The sequence below is a fragment of the Salmo salar genome, chromosome ssa16, assembly GCF_905237065.1.
Source record: "Salmo salar chromosome ssa16, Ssal_v3.1, whole genome shotgun sequence".
NCBI lineage: Eukaryota > Metazoa > Chordata > Actinopteri > Salmoniformes > Salmonidae > Salmo > Salmo salar.
In genome coordinates, this window is record NC_059457.1 from 79,001,266 (window position 1) to 79,021,362 (window position 20,097).

The window sequence follows — 20,097 nt, forward strand, 5'->3', positions numbered from 1 at the left end:
CCTGTATGGGGGTGTATTTGGTTGGGGAAAACGTTAATTAAAGTGTAATGAATTCCTCTAGTGTTAGTGTGTGTTTTCTTGTGTCAGTCGTTTCTGCTGTGGGTTATGTCTGTGAGGTTTATGACCGTCTGAGATTGATTAGGATGAGGAGTGAGGTACGACGTCACTTTGACCCTAGTGATCCACAGGGCTGTAAATCCAGGCGCAGTAAACAGTTTCTGATAATTGTTTCATACCTTGTAGTCCGCAAGACTGTGGCTGTGCGTACACACACTTAAAGCAACATATAGCGCTGTGGACACAGCTACAAGCTAAAGGTTATCTGGCCTGCACTCTGCACATTATCCATGCCTCTGTCATTGAGCTTCCAGCGCCACCTTCTGGTTCTCTCTGGCATCACGCTCATCCTCCTTTCTTCACTGCTAACAATCCCATAAGTGAAGTTTAAACATGTAATTGTAATATAGAACTTTAATTTCCAATGAAAACTGCTGGCCCTGCCCTTTTTATCAACAGCAAGGGAAGGTATTTGCAAATGTAATGTTATCATGGAATGTGGATGTATTGGAGGAAAAAGAGAAAAGACCAATCAGAATCAGTACCATTTTATTCCCTGGTGTTTATCAGAGTAGAGGTTTTGCATATGTTCACATATTGAGTGAGTCTTTCTCAGATCTACAGGTCTGGCCAAACTAAGTAAGACAACATTTTGAGACCCCGACTCCCTCTGCTTTGACCAACGTGTAGGACACGGCTCCCCCGTGTGGAATAAAAGCCACATTACAACGTCAAGAAAGTCAGCCCCTCAGACAACTCTAAAAGTATGTGAAAAGGGCCTCTTATATATAACAAATGAAGATGTACCACAAATGTAAAAAAATAAATTAAAAAAAGCCTATAAAACATCAATCTTATGAGAAACAAGCAAAGCCTTCAGTGTTGTATTAACAGTATTATGCAATTCCCTATTATTTTATCACAATATCTCAAATTCCTGGATGAGCTGAATTAGGCTACAAACAGTCCGAAATGGTCAACAACAACCATTTATAGTTCCAGTACATTCTACATTATTCCACTAAAATCATCAATAATGCCTGCATTCCAACTTCATTGGCTTACTTAGAACATTCATATAGCATATACATAGACAAATAAATCATTACTCCTTAAATAGATGCACACACAAAAATAATAGTTTAAAAAGAAACCATTAAAAAGTTCCTATCAAGCAACTGTAGTGAGAGTTAACTGAGCAAAACCTGTAGTGAGAGTTAAAACCAGATTAACTTATCTTCCTACTGACACTCAAAACAGAATCATGTGAGGTATTGCCAAACACATACAGGCCTAAATGAACATGTCACAAATGGAAAATAGAGAATTGTTACAGTATAGCATTATGTGATGATGACAAATAAATACAGTTATGATGGACTTGAGAGAAGTTCAGATGTGATAAGGATGAATCAAGCAGACCTGGGTTCAAAATACTATTTTAGGTATTTCAATTGCTTTTCAATACATTTCAAAACAATCAGATAACCGTTATTTGAAAAAACAAGTAGATGAATATTGGAATGTATTTGGAAATACACTTGGAAAGTATTTGAAAACACTCAAATACACTCCCATGCATTTAACCCAGGTATTTGAAAATAGTATTTGAAAATACTTTCAAATACAATTTGGTCGACTATTTGGTTTTTACAAATAACCATTCAAATACTCAAATAAATAAATAACATTTGGGCTGTGTATTTGAAAATACTCAAATATACAGAAAAAGTATTTAAATAAATACTCATGTATTGAACCCAGGTCTGGAATCAAGTTATTATTAAAATCCCTTTGAAGCTGATATAAGATATGGCCGAGTACATTTCCATGGAGACCGTCTGTCTGGAATTTACCATAGGTCCTTTTCCTGGTCCGGTGCCCACTTCAACCGTAGTGTCTGATGATAGTTTAACCCATGGGGTTTCCTATTCACTAGCAGTCATAAAATGGCTCCACCCAAATCCCAATGTCCCCAAGGGGAGCTGGATGTGGAGTTGACCGACACTGTGTAGGAGCATATTGTTGTACATGCATATGGAGGACAGTGAGGACTTGTGACGCAAGTCTATGTGGTTTCAACTGCAGAATAGCAGGTGTGTGTGTATGGGGTAGGATCCCCTGAGCTTCTAAGACTAGAGGAAAACGACGAGGTCAGGGTCGCCATTACAACAGTCCAGAGGTCATAAAGTTCAAAGTTCATCACCCACAGATGTTGGAACCAGAGAGGAACCAGGCTTGCCATGGTTCCTCAATCAGGAGCATCATACCATATTGGTCTGTGTGTTGGGGCTGGAACACGTCATGTCCTGTATCTGGTCCAGGATCCAGTTGACGTCGGGTCTTTCCTGGGGGTTGGACACCATGATGGAGCTCAGCAGGTTCTGCAGGCCTTCAGAGTAACTGGAGGGAAACAACAAAAACACCCATAAGACACTGAGAAACTACCAGAGCAACTGGAGAACAAATATATACTGAGAAACTACCAGAGTAACTGGAGAACAAATATATACTGAGAAACTACCAGAGTAACTGGAGAACAAATATATACTGAGAAACTACCAGAGCAACTGGAGAACAAATATATACTGAGAAACTACCAGAGCAACTGGAGAACAAATATATACTGAGAAACTACCAGAGTAACTGGAGAACAAATATATACTGAGAAACTACTAAAGTAACTGGAGAACAAATATATACTGAGAAACTACCAGAGTAACTGGAGAACAAATATATACTGAGAAACTACTAAAGTAACTGGAGAACAAATATATACTGAGAAACTACTAAAGTAACTGGAGAACAAATACACTGCTCAAAAAATAAAGGGAACACTAAAATAACACATCCTAGATCTGAATGAATGAAATAATCTTATTAAATACTTTTTTCTTTAAATAGTTGAATGTGCTGACAACAAAATCACACAAAAATAATCAATGGAAATCCAATTTATCAACCCATGGAGGTCTGGATTTGGAATCACACTCAAAATTAAAGTGGAAAACCACACTACAGGCTGATCCAACTTTGATGTAATGTCCTTAAAACAAGTCAAAATGAGGCTCAGTAGTGTGTGTGGCCTCCACGTGCCTGTATGACCTCCCTACAACGCCTGGGCATGCTCCTGATGAGGTGGGGGATGGTCTCCTGAGGGATCTCCTCCCAGACCTGGACTAAAGCATCCGCCAACTCCTGGACAGTCTGTGGTGCAACGTGGCGTTGGTGGATGGAGCGAGACATGATGTCCCAGATGTGCTCAATTGGATTCAGGTCTGGGGAACGGGCGGGCCAGTCCATAGCATCAATGCCTTCCTCTTGCAGGAACTGCTGACACACTCCAGCCACATGAGGTCTAGCATTGTCTTGCATTAGGAGGAACCCAGGGCCAACCGCACCAGCATATAGTCTCACAAGGGGTCTGAGGATCTCATCTCGGTACCTAATGGCAGTCAGGCTACCTCTGGCGAGCACATGGAGGGCTGTGCGGCCCCCCAAAGAAATGCCACCCCACACCTTGACTGACCCACCGCCAAACCGGTCATGCTGGAGGATGTTGCAGGCAGCAGAACGTTCTCCACGGCGTCTCCAGACTCTGTCACGTCTGTCACGTGCTCGGTGTGAACCTGCTTTCATCTGTGAAGAGCACAGGGCGCCAGTGGCGAATTTGCCACTCTTGGTGTTCTCTGGCAAATGCCAAACGTCCTGCACGGTGTTGGGCTGTAAGCACAACCCCCACCTGTGGACGCCGGGCCCTCATACCACCCTCATGGAGTCTGTTTCTGACCGTTTGAGCAGACACATGCACATTTGTGGCCTGCTGGAGGTCATTTTGCAGGGCTCTGGCAGTGCTCCTCCTGCTCCTCCTTGCACAAAGGCGGAGGTAGCGGTCCTGCTGCTGGGTTGTTGCCCTCCTACGGCCTCCTCCACGTCTCCTGATGTACTGGCCTGTCTCCTGGTAGCGCCTCCATGCTCTGGACACTACGCTGACAGACACAGCAAACCTTCTTGCCACAGCTCGCATTGATGTGCCATCCTGGATGAGCTGCACCACCTGAGCCACTTGTGTGGGTTGTAGACTCCGTCTCATGCTACCACTAGAGTGAAAGCACCGCCAGCATTCAAAAGTGACCAAAACATCAGCCAGGAAGCAAAAGAACTGAGAAGTGGTCTGTGGTTACCACCTGCAGAACCACTCCTTTATTGGGGGTGTCTTGCTAATTGCCCATAATTTCCACCTGTTGTCTATTCCATTTGCACAACAGCATGTGAAATGTATTGTCAATCAGTGTTGCTTCCTAAGTGGACAGTTTGATTTCACAGAAGTGTGATTGACTTGGAGTTACATTGTGTTGTTTAAGTGTTCCCTTTATTTTTTTGAGCAGTATATATACTGAGAAACTACCAGAATAACTGCAAAACAAATATATACTGAGAAACTACCAGAGAAACTGCAAAACAAATATATACTGAGAAACTACTAGAGCAACTAGAGAACAAATATATACTGAGAAACTACCAGAGTTACCGGAGAACAATATATACGGAGAAACTACTAAAGTAACTGTAGAACAAATACATACTGAGAAACTACTAGAGCAACTAGAGAACAAATATATACTGAGAAACTACCAGAGTTACCGGAGAACAATATATACGGAGAAACTACTAAAGTAACTGTAGAACAAATACATACTGAGAAACTACTAGAGCAACTAGAGAACAAATATATACTGAGAAACTACCAGAGTTACCAGAGAACAATATATACTGAGAAACTACTAGAGTATGAGCAATCGAGGGAGAAGGGCCTTGGTCAGGGAAGTGACCAAGAACCCGATGGTCTGACAGAGCTCCAGAGTTCCTCTACGAAGATGGGAGAAACTTCCAGAAGGACAACCCTCTCTGCAGCACTCCACCAATCAGGCCTTGATGGTTGAGTAGCCAGGTGGAAGCCACTCCTCAGTAAAAGGCACATGACAGCCCGCTTGGACTTAACCAAAAGGCACCTAAAGGACTCGGAACATGAGAAACAAGATTGTCTGGTCTGATGAAACCATGATTGAACTCGTTGACCAGAATGCCAAGTGTCACGTCTGGAGGAAACCTGGCACCATCCCGACGGTGAAGCATGGTGGTGGCAGCATCATGCTGTGGGGATGTTTTTCAGCGTCAGGGACTGGGAGACTAGTCAGGATCGAGGGAAAGATGAACGGAGCAAAGAACAGAGAGATCCTTGATGAAAAGCTGCTCCAGATTGCTCAGGACCTCAGATGGGGTGAAGGTTCACCTTCCAACAGGACAACAATCTAAAGCACACAGCCAAGACAACGCAAGAGTGGCTTCGGGACAAGTCTCTGAATGTCCTTGAGTGGCCCAGCCAGAGCCCGGACTTGAACTCGATCTAACATCTCTGGAGACACCTGAAAATAGCTGTGCAGCAACACTCCCAATCCAATCTCATAGAGCTTGAGAGGATCTGCAGAGAGGAATGGGAGAAACTCCCAAAATACAGGTGTGCCAAGCTTGTAGCGTCCTACCCAAGAAAAATCGAGGCTTTAAATCACTGCCAACAGTGCTTCAACAAAATCCTGATTAAAGGGCCTGAATACTTACGTAAATGTGACATCAGTTTCTTTCATTTTTTAAAATAATACATTTGAAAAACTTCTAAAAACCCATTTTTGCTTTGTCATTATGGGGTATTGTGTGTAGATTGATTGGGGGGGCAATTTTATCCATTATAGAATATGGCTGTAATGTTACAAAATGTGGAAAAAGTCAAGGGGTCTGAAAAATTTCCGAATGCAGTGTATACCGACAAACTACCAGAATAACTGGAGAACAAATATATACTCAGAAACTACTAAAGTAACTGAAGAACAAATATATACTGAGAAACTACTAAAGTAACTGGAGAACAAATATATACTGAGAAACTACCAGAATAACTGCAGAAGAAATATATACAGTTAAAGTCGGACGTTTACATACACCTTAGCCAAATACATTTAAACTCAGTTTTTCACAATTCCTGACATTTAATCCTAGTAAAAATTCCTTGTCTTAGGTCAGTTAGGATCACCACTTTATTTTAAGAATGTGAAATGTCAGAATAATAGTAGAGAGAATGATTTATTTCAGCTTTTATTTCTTTCATCACATTCCCAGTGGGTCAGTAGTTTACATACACTCAATTAGTATTTGGTCGCATTGCCTTTAAATTGTTTAACTTGGGCCAAACGTTTCAGGTAGCCTTCCACAAGCTTCCCACAATAAGTTGGGTGAATTTTGGCCCATTCCTCCTGACAGAGCTGGTGTAACTGAGTCAGGTTTGTAGGCCTCCTTTCTTGCACACGCTTTTTCAGTTCTGCCCACAAATTTTCTCTAGGATTGAGGTCAGGGCTTTGTGATGGCCACTCCAATACCTTGACTTTGTTGTCCTTCAGTCAGGAAGTTAAAGCTTGGTCGCAAATGGGTCTTCCAAATGGACAATGACCCCAAGCATACTTCCAAAGTTGTGGCAAAATAGCTTATGTCTTGAGATGTTGCTTCAATATATCCACATAATTTTCCTTCCTCAGGATGCCATCTATTTTGTGAAGTGCACCAGTCCCTCCTGCAGCAAAGCACCCCCGCAACATGATGCTGCCACCCCCGTGCTTCACGGTTGGGATGGTGTTCTTCAGATTGCAAGCCTCCCCCTTTTTTCTCCAAACATAATGATGGTCATTATGGCCAAACAGTTATATTTTTGTTTCATTAGACCAGAGGACATTTCTCCAAAAAGTATGATCTTTGTCCACATGTGCAGTTGCAAACTGTAGTCTGGGTTTTTTATGGCGGTTTTGGAGTTGTAGCTTCTTCCTTGCTGAGCGGCCTTTCAGGTTTTTGTCGATATAGGACTCATTTTACTGTGGATATAGATACTTTTGTACCCGTTTCCTCCAGCGTCTTCACAAGGTCCTTTGCTGTTGTTCTGGGATTGATTTGTACTTTTTCGCACCAAAGTACGTTCATCTCGAGGAGACAGAAAGCTTCTCCTTCCTGAGCGGTATGACAGCTGCGTGGTCCAATGGTGTTTATACTTGCGTACTGTTGTTTGTACAGATGAATGTGGTACCTTCAGGCATTTGGAAATTGCTCCCAAGGATGAATCAGACTTGTGGAGGTCTACAATTTTTTTTCTGAGGTCTTGGCTGATTTCTTTTGATTTTCCTATGATGTCAAGCAAAGAGGCACTGAGTTTGAAGGTAGGCCTTGAAATACATCCACAGGTACACCTCCAATTGACAAAAATTCTGTCATTTAGCCTATCAGAAGCTTCTAAAGCCATGACATCATTTTCTGGAATTTTCCAAGCTGTTTAAAGGCACAATCAACTTAGTGTATGTAAACTTCTGACCCATTGGAATTGCGATACAGTGAATTATAAGTGAAATAATCTGTCTGTAAACAATTTTTTGAAAAATTACTTGTGCCATGCATAAAGTAGATGTCCTAACCGACTTGCCAAAACTATAGTTTGTTAACAAGAAATTTGTGGAGTGGTTGAAAAACAAGTTTTAATGACTCCAACCTAAGTGTATGTAAACTTCCGACTTCAACGGTATACTGAGAAACTACCAGAATAACTGGAGAAAAAATAAACTACCAGAATAACAAATATATATACTGAGAAACTTCCAGAGTAACTTGAGAAAAAAGACATACTGTAAATTGTATAAATTCCATACAACCTATGAAAAGGTAAGATGAAAAATGCTTAAATCTATCCAATCCTTTTAGATCTGCAGGAGTGCCAAGGTGGTAGGCGCCTATTTGGAATCAATAAATTCTAGTTTGCTAGCCTTGAAAGCTGAGAGGGTGATGGATTGAAGAGTAACTAGGGGTTGACTAGCCAGGGGACTGACTGACCTGTAGGGCTGAGGGATGGTAACTGGGTTAGGGTAAGAGTTAGCTTGCCATGGGGACTGACTGAACTGCAGGGCTGAGGGATGGTAACTGGGTTAGGGTAAGAGTTAGCTTGCCAGGGTGACTGACTGACCTGCATGGCTGAGGGATGGTAACTGGGTTCTGGACAGCAAGGGCCACACTGTCTCCCTTCTGGAACACCATGTCATAGGGCCCCTCCAGGAACATCATGCTGTACAGTACACAGCCCAGAGACTGGAGAGAAAGAGAGAGAGAATACTGTCTCTACAAGGTCAACAAACACCAGGCATGATGGAGACAGAGAGATAGCAACCCAACATGTTGACTACATGGATGGAGTCAAAACAGCATCGCACAGTCCAATGGTAAAGACAATCTCTGTTATGACAAATTGGTCTATGTTATATGGCTTGTACAATACTGAGTTTCCACCGACCAAACTAAAGTGAGAAGGATGGGGGGGGGGGGTAGTACTCTAGTGTGCGTTACCCAGATGTCTGTACGGTCATCGATGACGCAGTGGCTCTCCACATTAAAAAGCTCAGGGGCGCGGTACGATATAGTACACCTCTGAGCTGCCCAGTCCTGTACTGTCATGGCCTCCCTGGTCCCCTTGACCTCCATCCTGGAGCGGTTCATAGAACCCAGGTCCATCAGCAGCGGCCTGTCATCCTCCTCTAGGAGTACATTGGTAGGCTTCAGATCTCTGATTGAGAGGAGAACAGGAGAGATAAAGAGAGGGGTAGAGATAGAGAGCCTCATTCTAATTTGAACCACTAACCATAATCGTGTGTGTGTGTGTGTGTGTGTGTGTGTGTGTGTGTGTGTGTGTGTGTGTGTGTGTGTGTGTGTGTGTGTGTGTGTGTGTGTGTGTGTGTGTGTGTGTGTGTGTGTGTGTGTGTGTGTAATAGCAGTAGCAGCCTGTACCTGTGTGCGTAGCCTCTGTCATGCATGGCCTTCAGTCCAGAACAGATGCCCTGTAGGACCTTCAGGATGCGTCTCTCTGGCATGAAGCTGCCCTTGTCCCTCAGCTTCTCTAGCACTGACCACAGACTGCCCTTCTGTAGGAGCACCCACACCCAGGCGTGAATACAAAGACGCATACTTACACACTTTTTCATTTCCACGCTGTAAAACAGTATATCGGCAGATGTATCGGTAACTTTTGACTCTCCCCCAAAAAAACAGTATCGGAACCCCAAAAAAATGGCCGGGCTCTAATACACACATACAGGCGTGAGTACATAGACATGCGCACACACGTACACGTACCTGAACGTAGGGCAGCAGTATCCAGGCCTCACTCTTGCCCCCCCTCTCTATGAAGGTGTGCCCTGCCAGGCCCAGGATGTTGGGGTGGCTGAAGAGACGGTGCATCTCCACCTCCGTCTGAGCCTCTTGGCGACCCTCCCGGTCATGGCACAGGATCCTCTTCAGGGCGTAGAAACGCCCGTCCTGCACCCCCTCCACCAGGTCCACATAGCTGAACCCTCTGGGATGAGGGGTGGAGGGAGGGAAGGTAAAAGAGAGAGAGAACGAGAGAAAATAGGGAACGACAGAGGGGGTAGATAACGAAAGCAGGAGAAAGTGAAGAGGCAGACAAAACCTGAGTCCTGATCAGTAAGATGTAACGTTACAGAAGACTGAAATACAAATACATGTGTGGGAGGGACAGGGATGATCGTCTGCCATGTAGAATAGGTAATAGTGTTCACTGATGTGGACGGTTTTACCCTTCATCTAGTTTCTGGATGAAGTAGTATCTTTTGTTGTCGATGGTGATGGAGCCGCGGGAACAGATACACAGGGTCTGACCCATCCTCTCTGGGGCATAACTCACCACACCAACACCTAGATGGACTGAGAGAGAGACACACAATCCATATTTATTTATTTTCCATTTTGTACTTTAACTATTTACACATCGCTACAACACTGTATACAGACATATGTCATTCAAAATGTCTTTATTTTGGAACTTGTGATTTGGCAATGTAAACATGTTTCCCATGCCAATAAAGCCCCTTAAATTGAATTGAGAGAGAGTGAGAGATGGAGTGCATACGAGGTAAAAGACAAGGTTTAGTGGAATTGAAAGTGAGAGGTCAAGTGGAAAGCCATGGGAGAGAGAGGGCAGGTATGGGATATATTTGTGTAAAAAACATACTGAAACATGAAATCCAGTCCATTCCACTATGTCCACGGATTGATGCAGTGTCAATTTCACTTGTCATAAATTATTCACTGTCACCTGTGCAATTGATAATAATTTGGCGGGTGTTTATATTTGTCCTATTTACGCATGCGTAAATAGGAAATGTGTTTTTTGCATATCACACTCTTCCTGAGACAACCTTGGAGAGTGGGGTTACGGCCAGGGTCTGACATTATCAACGGTGACCCTGGCGAAAGTATGACTAAGTGCCTTGCTCAAGGTCACATCGGCAGATTTGTTGACCTTGTCGGCTCGGGGATTCAAACGAGCAACCTTTCGGTTACTTCCCTAGCCGCGCTACAGCGACTCTTGGTTGTGATCTGCCCAAGTTATGCGTTTTGGTTCTTTACAGCAGTAGCAACACCACAAGCAAATATACTTTCACTAAACCTTTGCAAAAGTGTACGATTTTGTTTGGTAACGTGGCACACCGGTAGGAGAATACAAGCTAACGACAAGAGGGCAGCATGCAGATCAATCCTGATGAGCCAATATTATCTAATAGAGATATTGATAAACTGTGATGAAAATACATGGGGATATTTACGTTTGTTAGCAGTGGATATATAAAAATTACCTTCTGTTATCGTCCTGGTTTTTTTCGGCTGGCTACTTCCGTGTACATAAAACGCGTAATGATGACGCAGGCCTGTGATCTAATGTTACGTCCCAAACTGGGAACTCGGAAAAATACAAGGTAAAATCATGACGTCGATGATCTTCAGGTCGCTCTCTAGATTTAGAGCTCATATTTTTCCGAGTTCCAAATTGTTTTGAACACACTGAAGGCGGCGATTTCCTAGTTACTAGTTGTTTCGAACTTGGCACCAATCGAAGTGTCTAGTATATCGACAAGATAGTAAAGTGAACACTAACAATGGAAATACATGTCCTCAAAGACGGAAGGCAGGCGGGAGGAGGCGAAATAATTCTATGTAGTACAAGTGCATATACGCGTGTGAACAGGCCATGGAGATATAGCTGTCTTTGTATCCGTGCCACTATAGCGTCTGTGACCGCATGGGAAGCGCCATTTTAAAGTACTAAATTCTCTTAATCTTTGTTGATTGTGCGTAACTCATAGGAATCTCTACCCAGTTGACTACGTTAAAATGATGGAAGCCCTCAATGGCAATTCCCATGCTCCATCTATGACAGGCACAAGTCCGATAAAGTATTTTCTCGTGCCCACAAGTAAGCGTTTCCCCTTGGATGTAAGATAAAAAGGACTCAATATGGCCACCTGCAGACATTTGGTCTAGTGCTACGTGTACTCTACATCTGTTGTTTATGAAGCATGTGACATTTTGAAGCATTTTTTTCACCACAAAGTTGCCGAAATGCCACGTGCGTCCACAGTGCATTCGTAACAACCTAACGACATTTCTATTCGATCAAATAAGCCTCACGTAGCAAATTAGTTACATGTTTTGTTGACCAAACTGGACACTCATTGACCTCATTACAAAAAGTCCTCACTTTGTGGCCTTATTTCCAGGGACAGATTTTGGGCCGAATGAAAGTTCTCGATTCAGCTCTTCCTCTGGCCAAATCAAGTATTTGATTAAACCAGAGCACTACACAGTGAAATTAACTTTGCTAAGGTGGGTCTCAAATCGAAATGAGTTTACCATCCATGTATCCACTTGTCACCTTTAGGCTATTCTGTTCTAAATTAACTAGTTTCACATTATGAAAATCCTTCCACGTTTGTCTACACTACAGGTTTTTATCATTGAAGACAGTTTCTCCTCACCTTCTCAAAACACATTGAGGATAAAGTCAGAAGGGAGAGGCCCCTGGCTTTCTCATCCAATGAGGTTTGAGAGTCCACATGAGTATGCAATTAATACATCGCTGTTACCTCGACCATAATCTTATTTCAAGGCACCCTGTGGCTACATTTATATCCCAGGAATTCTCTGCTACTTACCAGGCCATTTGTGGCCGATTGCACAGACTGATGTTTTATGTTGGCCGTTTAATAGTAATTTAGACCAAGTATAATGAAACCTGGGGTCAGGACTGGAGGCAGTTGTCATTGAAAGAGGTGAAAACAGGATTAACTGAGATAAAACAACTTTATTTACAAAGGAGGGGATACAGCCACAACAGTAACCTGATGTGATAACTCTTAAAACAACAGACATGGCAAAGAAAATAATAGAATCTGTAGGGATAAAACCAATAAATTATTTTGGGGTAACTTAACATGCAATGCAAAATAATCCTCCAAGATAGAGTTACTGAATTACATTCATTAAGACCCAACACCATGGGGTTTAGTTCACTAGTTTGTTTTCTGATTGGCAGTAACTTTAGTGTTTAGGATAGATCTGAAAGGACAGAAGTACCATGAACTTAAAGGAAACATTTTTATGGAGACAGCTTAATCTTCAAGGTTCTGTATGGTTCCATAGTCAACCTTCGAGGAAAAGATTATCAGACATGGATGGATGTGGGGTCTTTGGTGAAGAAAACATGATTGATGACATTCGACAAGGGAAGGAGCAGGCCGTTTCCCACTTCATGGTCAAGTAAAGGCAGTTCTATCTCTCAGTGATACGTAAGCCGACCGAGGACCCATCCCTCCTTTGAACTCCTCTTCTCCTAATACTCCTCTCCCTCCTCGTCCTCCTCAAATGAGTCGATTCCTACCTCTTCATAGTCCTTCTCCAGGGCAGCCATGTCTTCCCTGGCCTCAGAGAACTCTCCCTCCTCCATGCCCTCACCCACGTACCAGTGCACGAAAGCCCGCTTGGCGTACATCAGGTCAAACTTGTGGTCGAGACGAGCCCAGGCCTCAGCGATGGCTGTGGTGTTGCTCAACATGCACACTGCTCTCTGGACTTTGGCCAGGTCACCCCCTGGCACCACAGTGGGTGGCTGGTAGTTGATGCCCACTTTGAAACCTGTAGGGCACCAGTCCACGAACTGGATGCTTCGTTTTGTCTTGATGTTGCCGATGGCCACGTTGACATCCTTGGGCACCACGTCTCCGCGGTACAGCAGGCAGCACGCCATGTACTTACCGTGGCGAGGGTCGCACTTCACCATCTGGTTGGCGGGCTCGAAGCAGGAGTTGGTGATCTCAGCCACAGAGAGCTGCTCGTGGTAGGCCTTCTCGGCTGAGATGACAGGGGCATAGGTGGCCAGGGGGAAGTGGATGCGGGGGTAAGGCACCAGGTTGGTCTGGAACTCTGTCAGGTCCACGTTAAGGGCACCATCGAAGCGGAGAGAGGCGGTGATGGAGGAGACAATCTGGCTGATGAGCCTGTTGAGGTTGGTGTAAGACGGGCGCTCAATGTCCAGGTTTCTACGGCAGATGTCGTAGATGGCCTCATTGTCAACCATGAAGGCACAGTCGGAGTGCTCCAGGGTGGTGTGGGTGGTCAGGATGGAGTTGTAGGGCTCCACCACAGCTGTGGACACCTGGGGAGCAGGGTATATGGCAAACTCCAGCTTGGACTTCTTCCCGAAGTCGACTGAGAGACGTTCCATGAGCAGGGAGGTGAACCCAGAGCCGGTACCACCTCCGAAGCTGTGGAAGACCAGGAACCCTTGGAGCCCTGTGCACTGGTCAGCCTGTCAAGACAGAAAACTCATCAACATGTTTTCTAGAAGGAAAGTCCAAGCTCTGATAAGACCCATTTAGGCTAGATTTATGCAAGTCAAGGCTAAAACCCTTTCTCGTAAAACATTCATGAAAAATCCATGAGTTATCCTAATATCACCATTGAATCTATTAAATCTGACAGTGTCACTCACCAGTTTACGGATCCTGTCCAGCACTTGGTCGATGATCTCCTTGCCGATAGTGTAGTGGCCACGGGCATAGTTATTGGCTGCGTCCTCTTTCCCTGAGATCAGCTGCTCGGGGTGAAACAACTGGCGGTAGGTACCTGTCCGCACCTCATCTGAGAGAAAGGGTAACAGACTAGGGTTAGTCTGTTGTTTTGAACTGTACCACCATATTGATGAAGACCTCTTCCTACACATTCCCAGTGTCAATCAGTCAGTGCATTTTCTCTGCCAGATCCCTCCAATACTCACCAATGACAGTGGGCTCCAGGTCTACAAAGATGGCGCGGGGCACGTATTTCCCGATGCCCGTGGCGCTGAAGAACGTGGTGAAGGAGTCGTCAGTGCTACCGACCGCCTTGTTGTTAGGCATGGTGCCGTCCGGCTGGATCCCGTGCTCCAGGCAGTACAGCTCCCAACAGGTGTTGCCCATCTGGACTCCAGCCTGACCCACATGCACAGAGATACACTCACGCTGGAGAGACCGGGAAATAGGGTTAGTCAAACAATTAATTTATGGTTTCTTTGAACAGGTACAAAACATTGACTACACAAGGATCTGATGCATTGACAGCAGTCTGCACTGGATGGAGTAACACTTGGTTTTCAATCTAACCAATGATAAATGGAGCACCGCTCCAAACCACTCAGTGCATAGCAGTCTGAGGTCGATTAAGGATTTGGGCATCCATTTTATCACTTGTTTTACTGCCATTTCTCACCACCAAGTGGCAGCACTAACCAGTGGTTCCCAAACAAGGGTACTAGGCTCCCCGGGGGCGCTTTGCCTATACACGGGGTACTTGAGAAGACTGGTAGAATGCACATGGGGGGGTACGTCAGGCAGGGCAAAATTCAATTGTTTGTACAGTAACAGAAAAAGGTTGGGAACCACTGCCCTACACTAAGAGGAAACAAACCTAACCTGCCCATGTTTGAGTGACAAAGGACAGGTGAGCCTGAAAATAGTGGGCGGTATGATCTAGCTAGTTAAAAACAAGCCACCGGAGTTATGAGTCGTGTGTATATTTGCATGGTGACCCAATTTGTTTGCAGTGTGTTGACTTGGGACCATGACTGCACTTCCTAGCATGGCTTAGCAATGAGTCGATCATCTGACCTACTTTAATACTGAACTGTATGCAGCTACCATCTCAGAAGCTAGCCACGTCTCAGTGTCTGACTACCGGTATTGACATAACCATTAATCTAGTCTAAACCATGTAACTGATCTACACTGTGTAGAAAACATTAACACCTGCTCTTTCCATGACAGACTGACCAGATGAAAGCTATGATCCCTTATGACACTGGTATGGTAGTAGATGCCAGGCACACCGGGTTGTGTCAAGCACTTCAACATGGTGTATAAAGAATGAGCCACCACCCAAAGGACATCCAGCCAACTTGACAACTGTGGGAAGCATGAGTCATGGACCAGTATCAGTGTGGAACGCTTGATACTTTGTAGAGTCTATGACCTGACGAATTGAGGCTGTTCTGAGGGCAAAAGGTGGAACACAATTATAAAATGTTTTGTACACCCACTGTACTTTACATTAACACAGGAGTCTGGACACTCCTGATTAGTGGATTCGGCTATTTTTGCCACAAGTTGCTGACAGGTTTATAAAATTGAGCACACAGCCATACAATCTCCGTAGACAAACATTGGTCTTACTGAAGAGCCGACCGAGGACCAATCTGGGGCCGTTTTTCACAGTTTGGGCTAGGCCCCTTCGTTTCAGTGAAGGGACAACGAACGCTACAGCATACAATGACATTCTAGATGTTTCTGTGCTTCCAACTTTGTGGCAACAGTTCGGGGAAGGCCCTTTCCTGTTTCAGCATGATAACGCCCCCCGTGCACAAAGCAAGGTCCATACAAAAATGGTTTGATGAGATCGGTGTGGAAGAACTTGACTGGCCTGCACAGAGCCCTGACATCAACCCCATCGAACACCTTTGGGATGAATTGGAACGCCGACTGCGAGCCAGGCCTAATTGCCTAACCTCACTAATGCTTGTGGCTGAATGGAAGCAAGTCCCCGCAGCAATGTTCCAACATCTAGTGGAAAGCCTTAGAGTGGAGGCTGTTGAGCAGGAAAGGGTGGACCAACTCCATATTAATGCCCATGATTTTGGAATGAGATGTTCAAAGAGCAGGTGTCCACATACTTTTGGTCATGTAGTGTACACATTTTGTAGAGAAGGCGGCTCTTGATATCTACATTCACTAAGAACCAAACAGAAGGTTGTGTGCGTGCAAGAAATGAGTCAATTTTGCAATGCAGTATTGGCAGACGCCAGGACAGTTGATGCTAGACTGCAGTGACACCATCCAGTCGATAAGACTATAGCATTAACAAAATTAACATCCATGCTGAATGTGTTACCACAAGGTGCATCCCACTAGTCCATTACAGCCTCTCCTTCTATTCCTCCTGTCATTTAGGCTCCACACCCCTGAGGAGAGGATGCCACTAGATTTGAGACACACCCCCTCATTGGAATGCCCCCTCATTGGAATGCCAACTTGGACCGAGGTCATTAGAGATTATACAATTGGTAATTTGTTTAACATTACAGCTTCGCAAGGAAGCAAAGTCTGATTAGACATCACTAGACTCAAGGCCGAACTGGGAGGTTTGGCAAGTGGCCATCCTACCCCCTCAACGCGTCATTGAGCTAGCGAGTAGTGACAATGCTAACAGGAGCTGACGAGTCTGCGTCAAGGCCAAAAGGCCCTCCACACCCTACTGAAGTATTTCCAGCACACAGCGAACAGGACGAGGGGAAATTACCACCAAGGATGAGTGAAGCTGATAACAAGCTTATCATTTCTGAATAACAGCGCACCAGAGGCCGAGCTGGCTACCTACACTCACACCACCAGTCTCTCCAAACTGGCTTACTATACAGAGAGATGGGAAATGGGGAGCGAGACATTCAAGAGAAACGAGAAAGTCAAGGAAGATAAGTTTGAGACAGTGACATGCCAAGAGGACGAGTCTGGGAATGTTGTGTGGTTTTGTGTGTTGGCAGTAGTTATGAATCAGAGCGTTTTGAGAAGGCCCAGCTAGAAACAAGACCACCTGCCACAGTAACAGGATAACAGACACCTGCTAGGCTTTGCCCTCTGGTAGAATAGAATTTACCCCTTAAGCTAGTTTAACTTTCAGTTGTATCAAGGGCAATTATTTAAAAATGGAAGAATCCGCATAATGGGAATAGGACTTCCTTTTATGAACTAACTCAGTAAAATATTTGATTTTTCCCCCCAGTATAGTAAGAGGATGTGAAGGAAACATTAGAAAACCTCAATTCAATCCAGATCTGAATCTACTACAGGGAGGTCCTTGTGACATCAAGGTCTTTCACCTGCATGTTGCTACACCCCTCCACACATATTGTACTACTGTTATGACTCCACTCATGTATAGACTGGGGCCACTACTGTCACAGCCATTTCTCCAGCCTCCTAGTTTGACAGAACAAGCTGGGTAGGGTGGATGGTGGGGGAGGGGCGGTGACACAGGGATGCGAGTGTGTGCCTAGTTTAGGCATGACAGCTAGGTCAGCACTGCAGCCAGCTATTTAAAGGGAGGTGTCAATCATGACCCCCATCCCCCTGCTCTGTGTGTAGCCCCTCCAGACCCCGGTCTACTCCACTGACCCGTTTCTCTGTGGGAACAACTACATGGTGTCCTGAACCTCTAGTTCAGTCAGAGTTGATGTTCAGGCAGTCCCTGGTTCATACCAGATTTAAGAAACTAACCTCCACCATGTTGCATTTATCAGGGGTTGCCCTGATTTGCTAAGCCACACACACTTGAAACCCTGTAGTTAAGTTTAGTGTAGGCCTATGTCGTTTGGGGCAAGGGGTAACTGCTCATGACGTAATAGGCCATTTATGTTCATTGTTACCAAATAGGCCAGTCAGGTACAGTGCTAGGTTATGGTATTCATTTCCTGTATTTTGAACTCATGGTATGACGATAGACTGTAGAGTACAGTTTAGATTAAGAAATTGTGCAACTGCAAGTCCGCTGAGACACTTGGCACCAACATGGCTGATGGACTAACCGCTTGTGGCTTGTTCAGTAGCTAGGAAGCAACCCCCCTCCAGCTTCCTGTTCTGTCCCCTATGGGGCTCTTTTAAAGTGCAAAGAGGGCCTTGTGATATGCGGGAAGACATATGGCTTGGAATTCACACCCAAACAAAGAGTCACCTCTCCTTTCATAACATTCAAATTAGATGGCAGGTGTCAAAAGAAACTCCCCATGCCATGGTAATCTTTAGTCATGAGCAAAATTAAGAACAGGCGAGTGCACTGTTTGAAGACACTGCATTATGATCCGAGTAGTACATTAACTGGAATGGGTCATAGAGGCCCTTTCACCCACATTTAGTAGTATAGACCTTAACCCCATGATCAGACAGTCTGCCATGTGCTAGTCAAATGCTGATCCTTTGGGCTCTGCATCACTCCTAACCTCAGATTTCCTTTCAGGTCAGATTACTGAAGGTTGCCCCTATCACAACTAAGCATGTATGCATAGTCAAAATACTTCTGAGAAGTCTAAATCTAATTTCTTGACATATTTTATGATGAAATCATATGGGCAGGATGTGAGGTAATAAAATGTGAGCCATGTCGTAAAAACATCCATGTGGCAACTTGTTGTCCCAAAGTAACATTTTCCCACCAATTACAATGAATCGTTTTTTTTACTCATTGTAGATGTAATCTGCCATACTCGGGTAGAAGGTAGATTTGTTGTTCATTAGTAGTCGTTGCCATTTGTTCGGACAGAACAGCACTACATAGACAGAACGTTCCCAGTTTTGCGCAGTAGACTAGAGCAACAGGAATAGTAGCTGACTAGGCCTACAGTCACCCATCAGAATACACACGGACCCGTGGGAGCCACATCAGCATTTAAAGCCAGCAGAGCAAATAAACACACCCATAACCACACTGGTCCCACGGCCACTGTATATGGAAACGGTAACTCCTTTAACCATTCAAAATGGCAGGAAGCTGCTTCACGCGCCAAGAGACAACGTTTTGATAATGCAGATACTCGTGAACTGATTCATTGATATGAAATAGGACAATTAAGGCTCAGGTGACTCAATTTAATAATTAAATGCATTCTAATAATAGTTGTCTACTGCGCCAGTCGTGTTTGAATTGAAAAAACAAAACGCGCGCTAAGTTGAACGCGCAGCAAAATGGATACTCCTATCATGACGCACCATGTTATCAGAGAAAAATAATATTCTATAAAAACAGGTGGGCCGTAGCGTAGGCTGTACCTAGAAGTATTATACACAGTAATGTTTATGCGATACAAGATGGACTACAAAAACATTAGAAATGTAGCCTAATTCATACAACTATAAACCGTTGCATTATTACAACCTATGCGTCGAAAGCAATGTTGGAAAAAAATAAATAAAAGTCTTACCATTTTGATTCTGTTTGTCTTCGTTTCCGTAGAAAAATAAAAGTGTTCGTAGTATAACCTCTCACAGTGAACCTATAATGGGGTCTCCGTGAGTATGTTTTAACTGCGTGTGTTACTGCAATCTGTTTTATAAACTGCAAAGGGCGGGGGTGGAGTTTTGGACACGCCCTCTTCTCTCATAGTTCGAGTTCGTTTTACATGGCCCGGTGCCCCGGTTAGACGGAGTTGGATATTTTAGACCATTCCATTGGCTCTTAACTGAAATCCCCAGTCACCGGGGCACCGGGCCATGCAAAACGAACTGCTCCATACACAGATTAGACCTCAGGCTAGGTAGGAAAGTACAGGACTGAAAAGATTAGCTGTACCAAAGATGATATATTATATTGACAAGATAGCCGAGTGACCGCTTTAACAATGTAATTACATTTCCTCAATGATTGAAGGCAGGCGAGACCATTCTGGCCAATGAGAGGGCGCGTGACCAACACGCACAACTAAGTTGTTGTCGGAATGCCACGTGCATCCACTTAAATCAGTACAGACTAAACATTACGAAACTTCTATTCGACCAAATAAGCCCCACGTAATTCAACACTCGCTTATAGACC

The 20,097-nt window shown here is 44.3% G+C and overlaps 2 protein-coding genes across 2 annotated transcripts; both read right to left on the bottom strand.

Annotated features, from left to right (window-relative positions):
• Positions 1-589: 589 nt before the first annotated feature.
• Positions 590-11,400, bottom strand: LOC106574867 (serine/threonine-protein kinase 16). Its single transcript, XM_045698049.1, has 7 exons — positions 10,788-11,400; positions 9,729-9,855; positions 9,268-9,487; positions 8,923-9,056; positions 8,485-8,701; positions 8,108-8,229; positions 590-2,460 (listed from the first exon to the last, which is right to left on the bottom strand). The coding sequence occupies exons 2-7, from the start codon at positions 9,812-9,814 to the stop codon at positions 2,322-2,324; spliced, it is 918 nt and encodes a 305-aa protein (XP_045554005.1). The 5' UTR covers positions 9,815-9,855; positions 10,788-11,400; the 3' UTR covers positions 590-2,321.
• Positions 11,401-12,272: 872 nt separating this feature from the next.
• Positions 12,273-19,573, bottom strand: tuba8l2 (tubulin, alpha 8 like 2). The gene is given in 4 exon segments (NM_001139686.1): positions 12,273-13,795; positions 13,979-14,127; positions 14,264-14,486; positions 19,487-19,573. Coding segments are annotated over 4 exon segments (1,350 nt in total). The 5' UTR covers positions 19,490-19,573; the 3' UTR covers positions 12,273-12,820.
• Between the last annotated feature and the right edge of the window lie 524 nt (positions 19,574-20,097).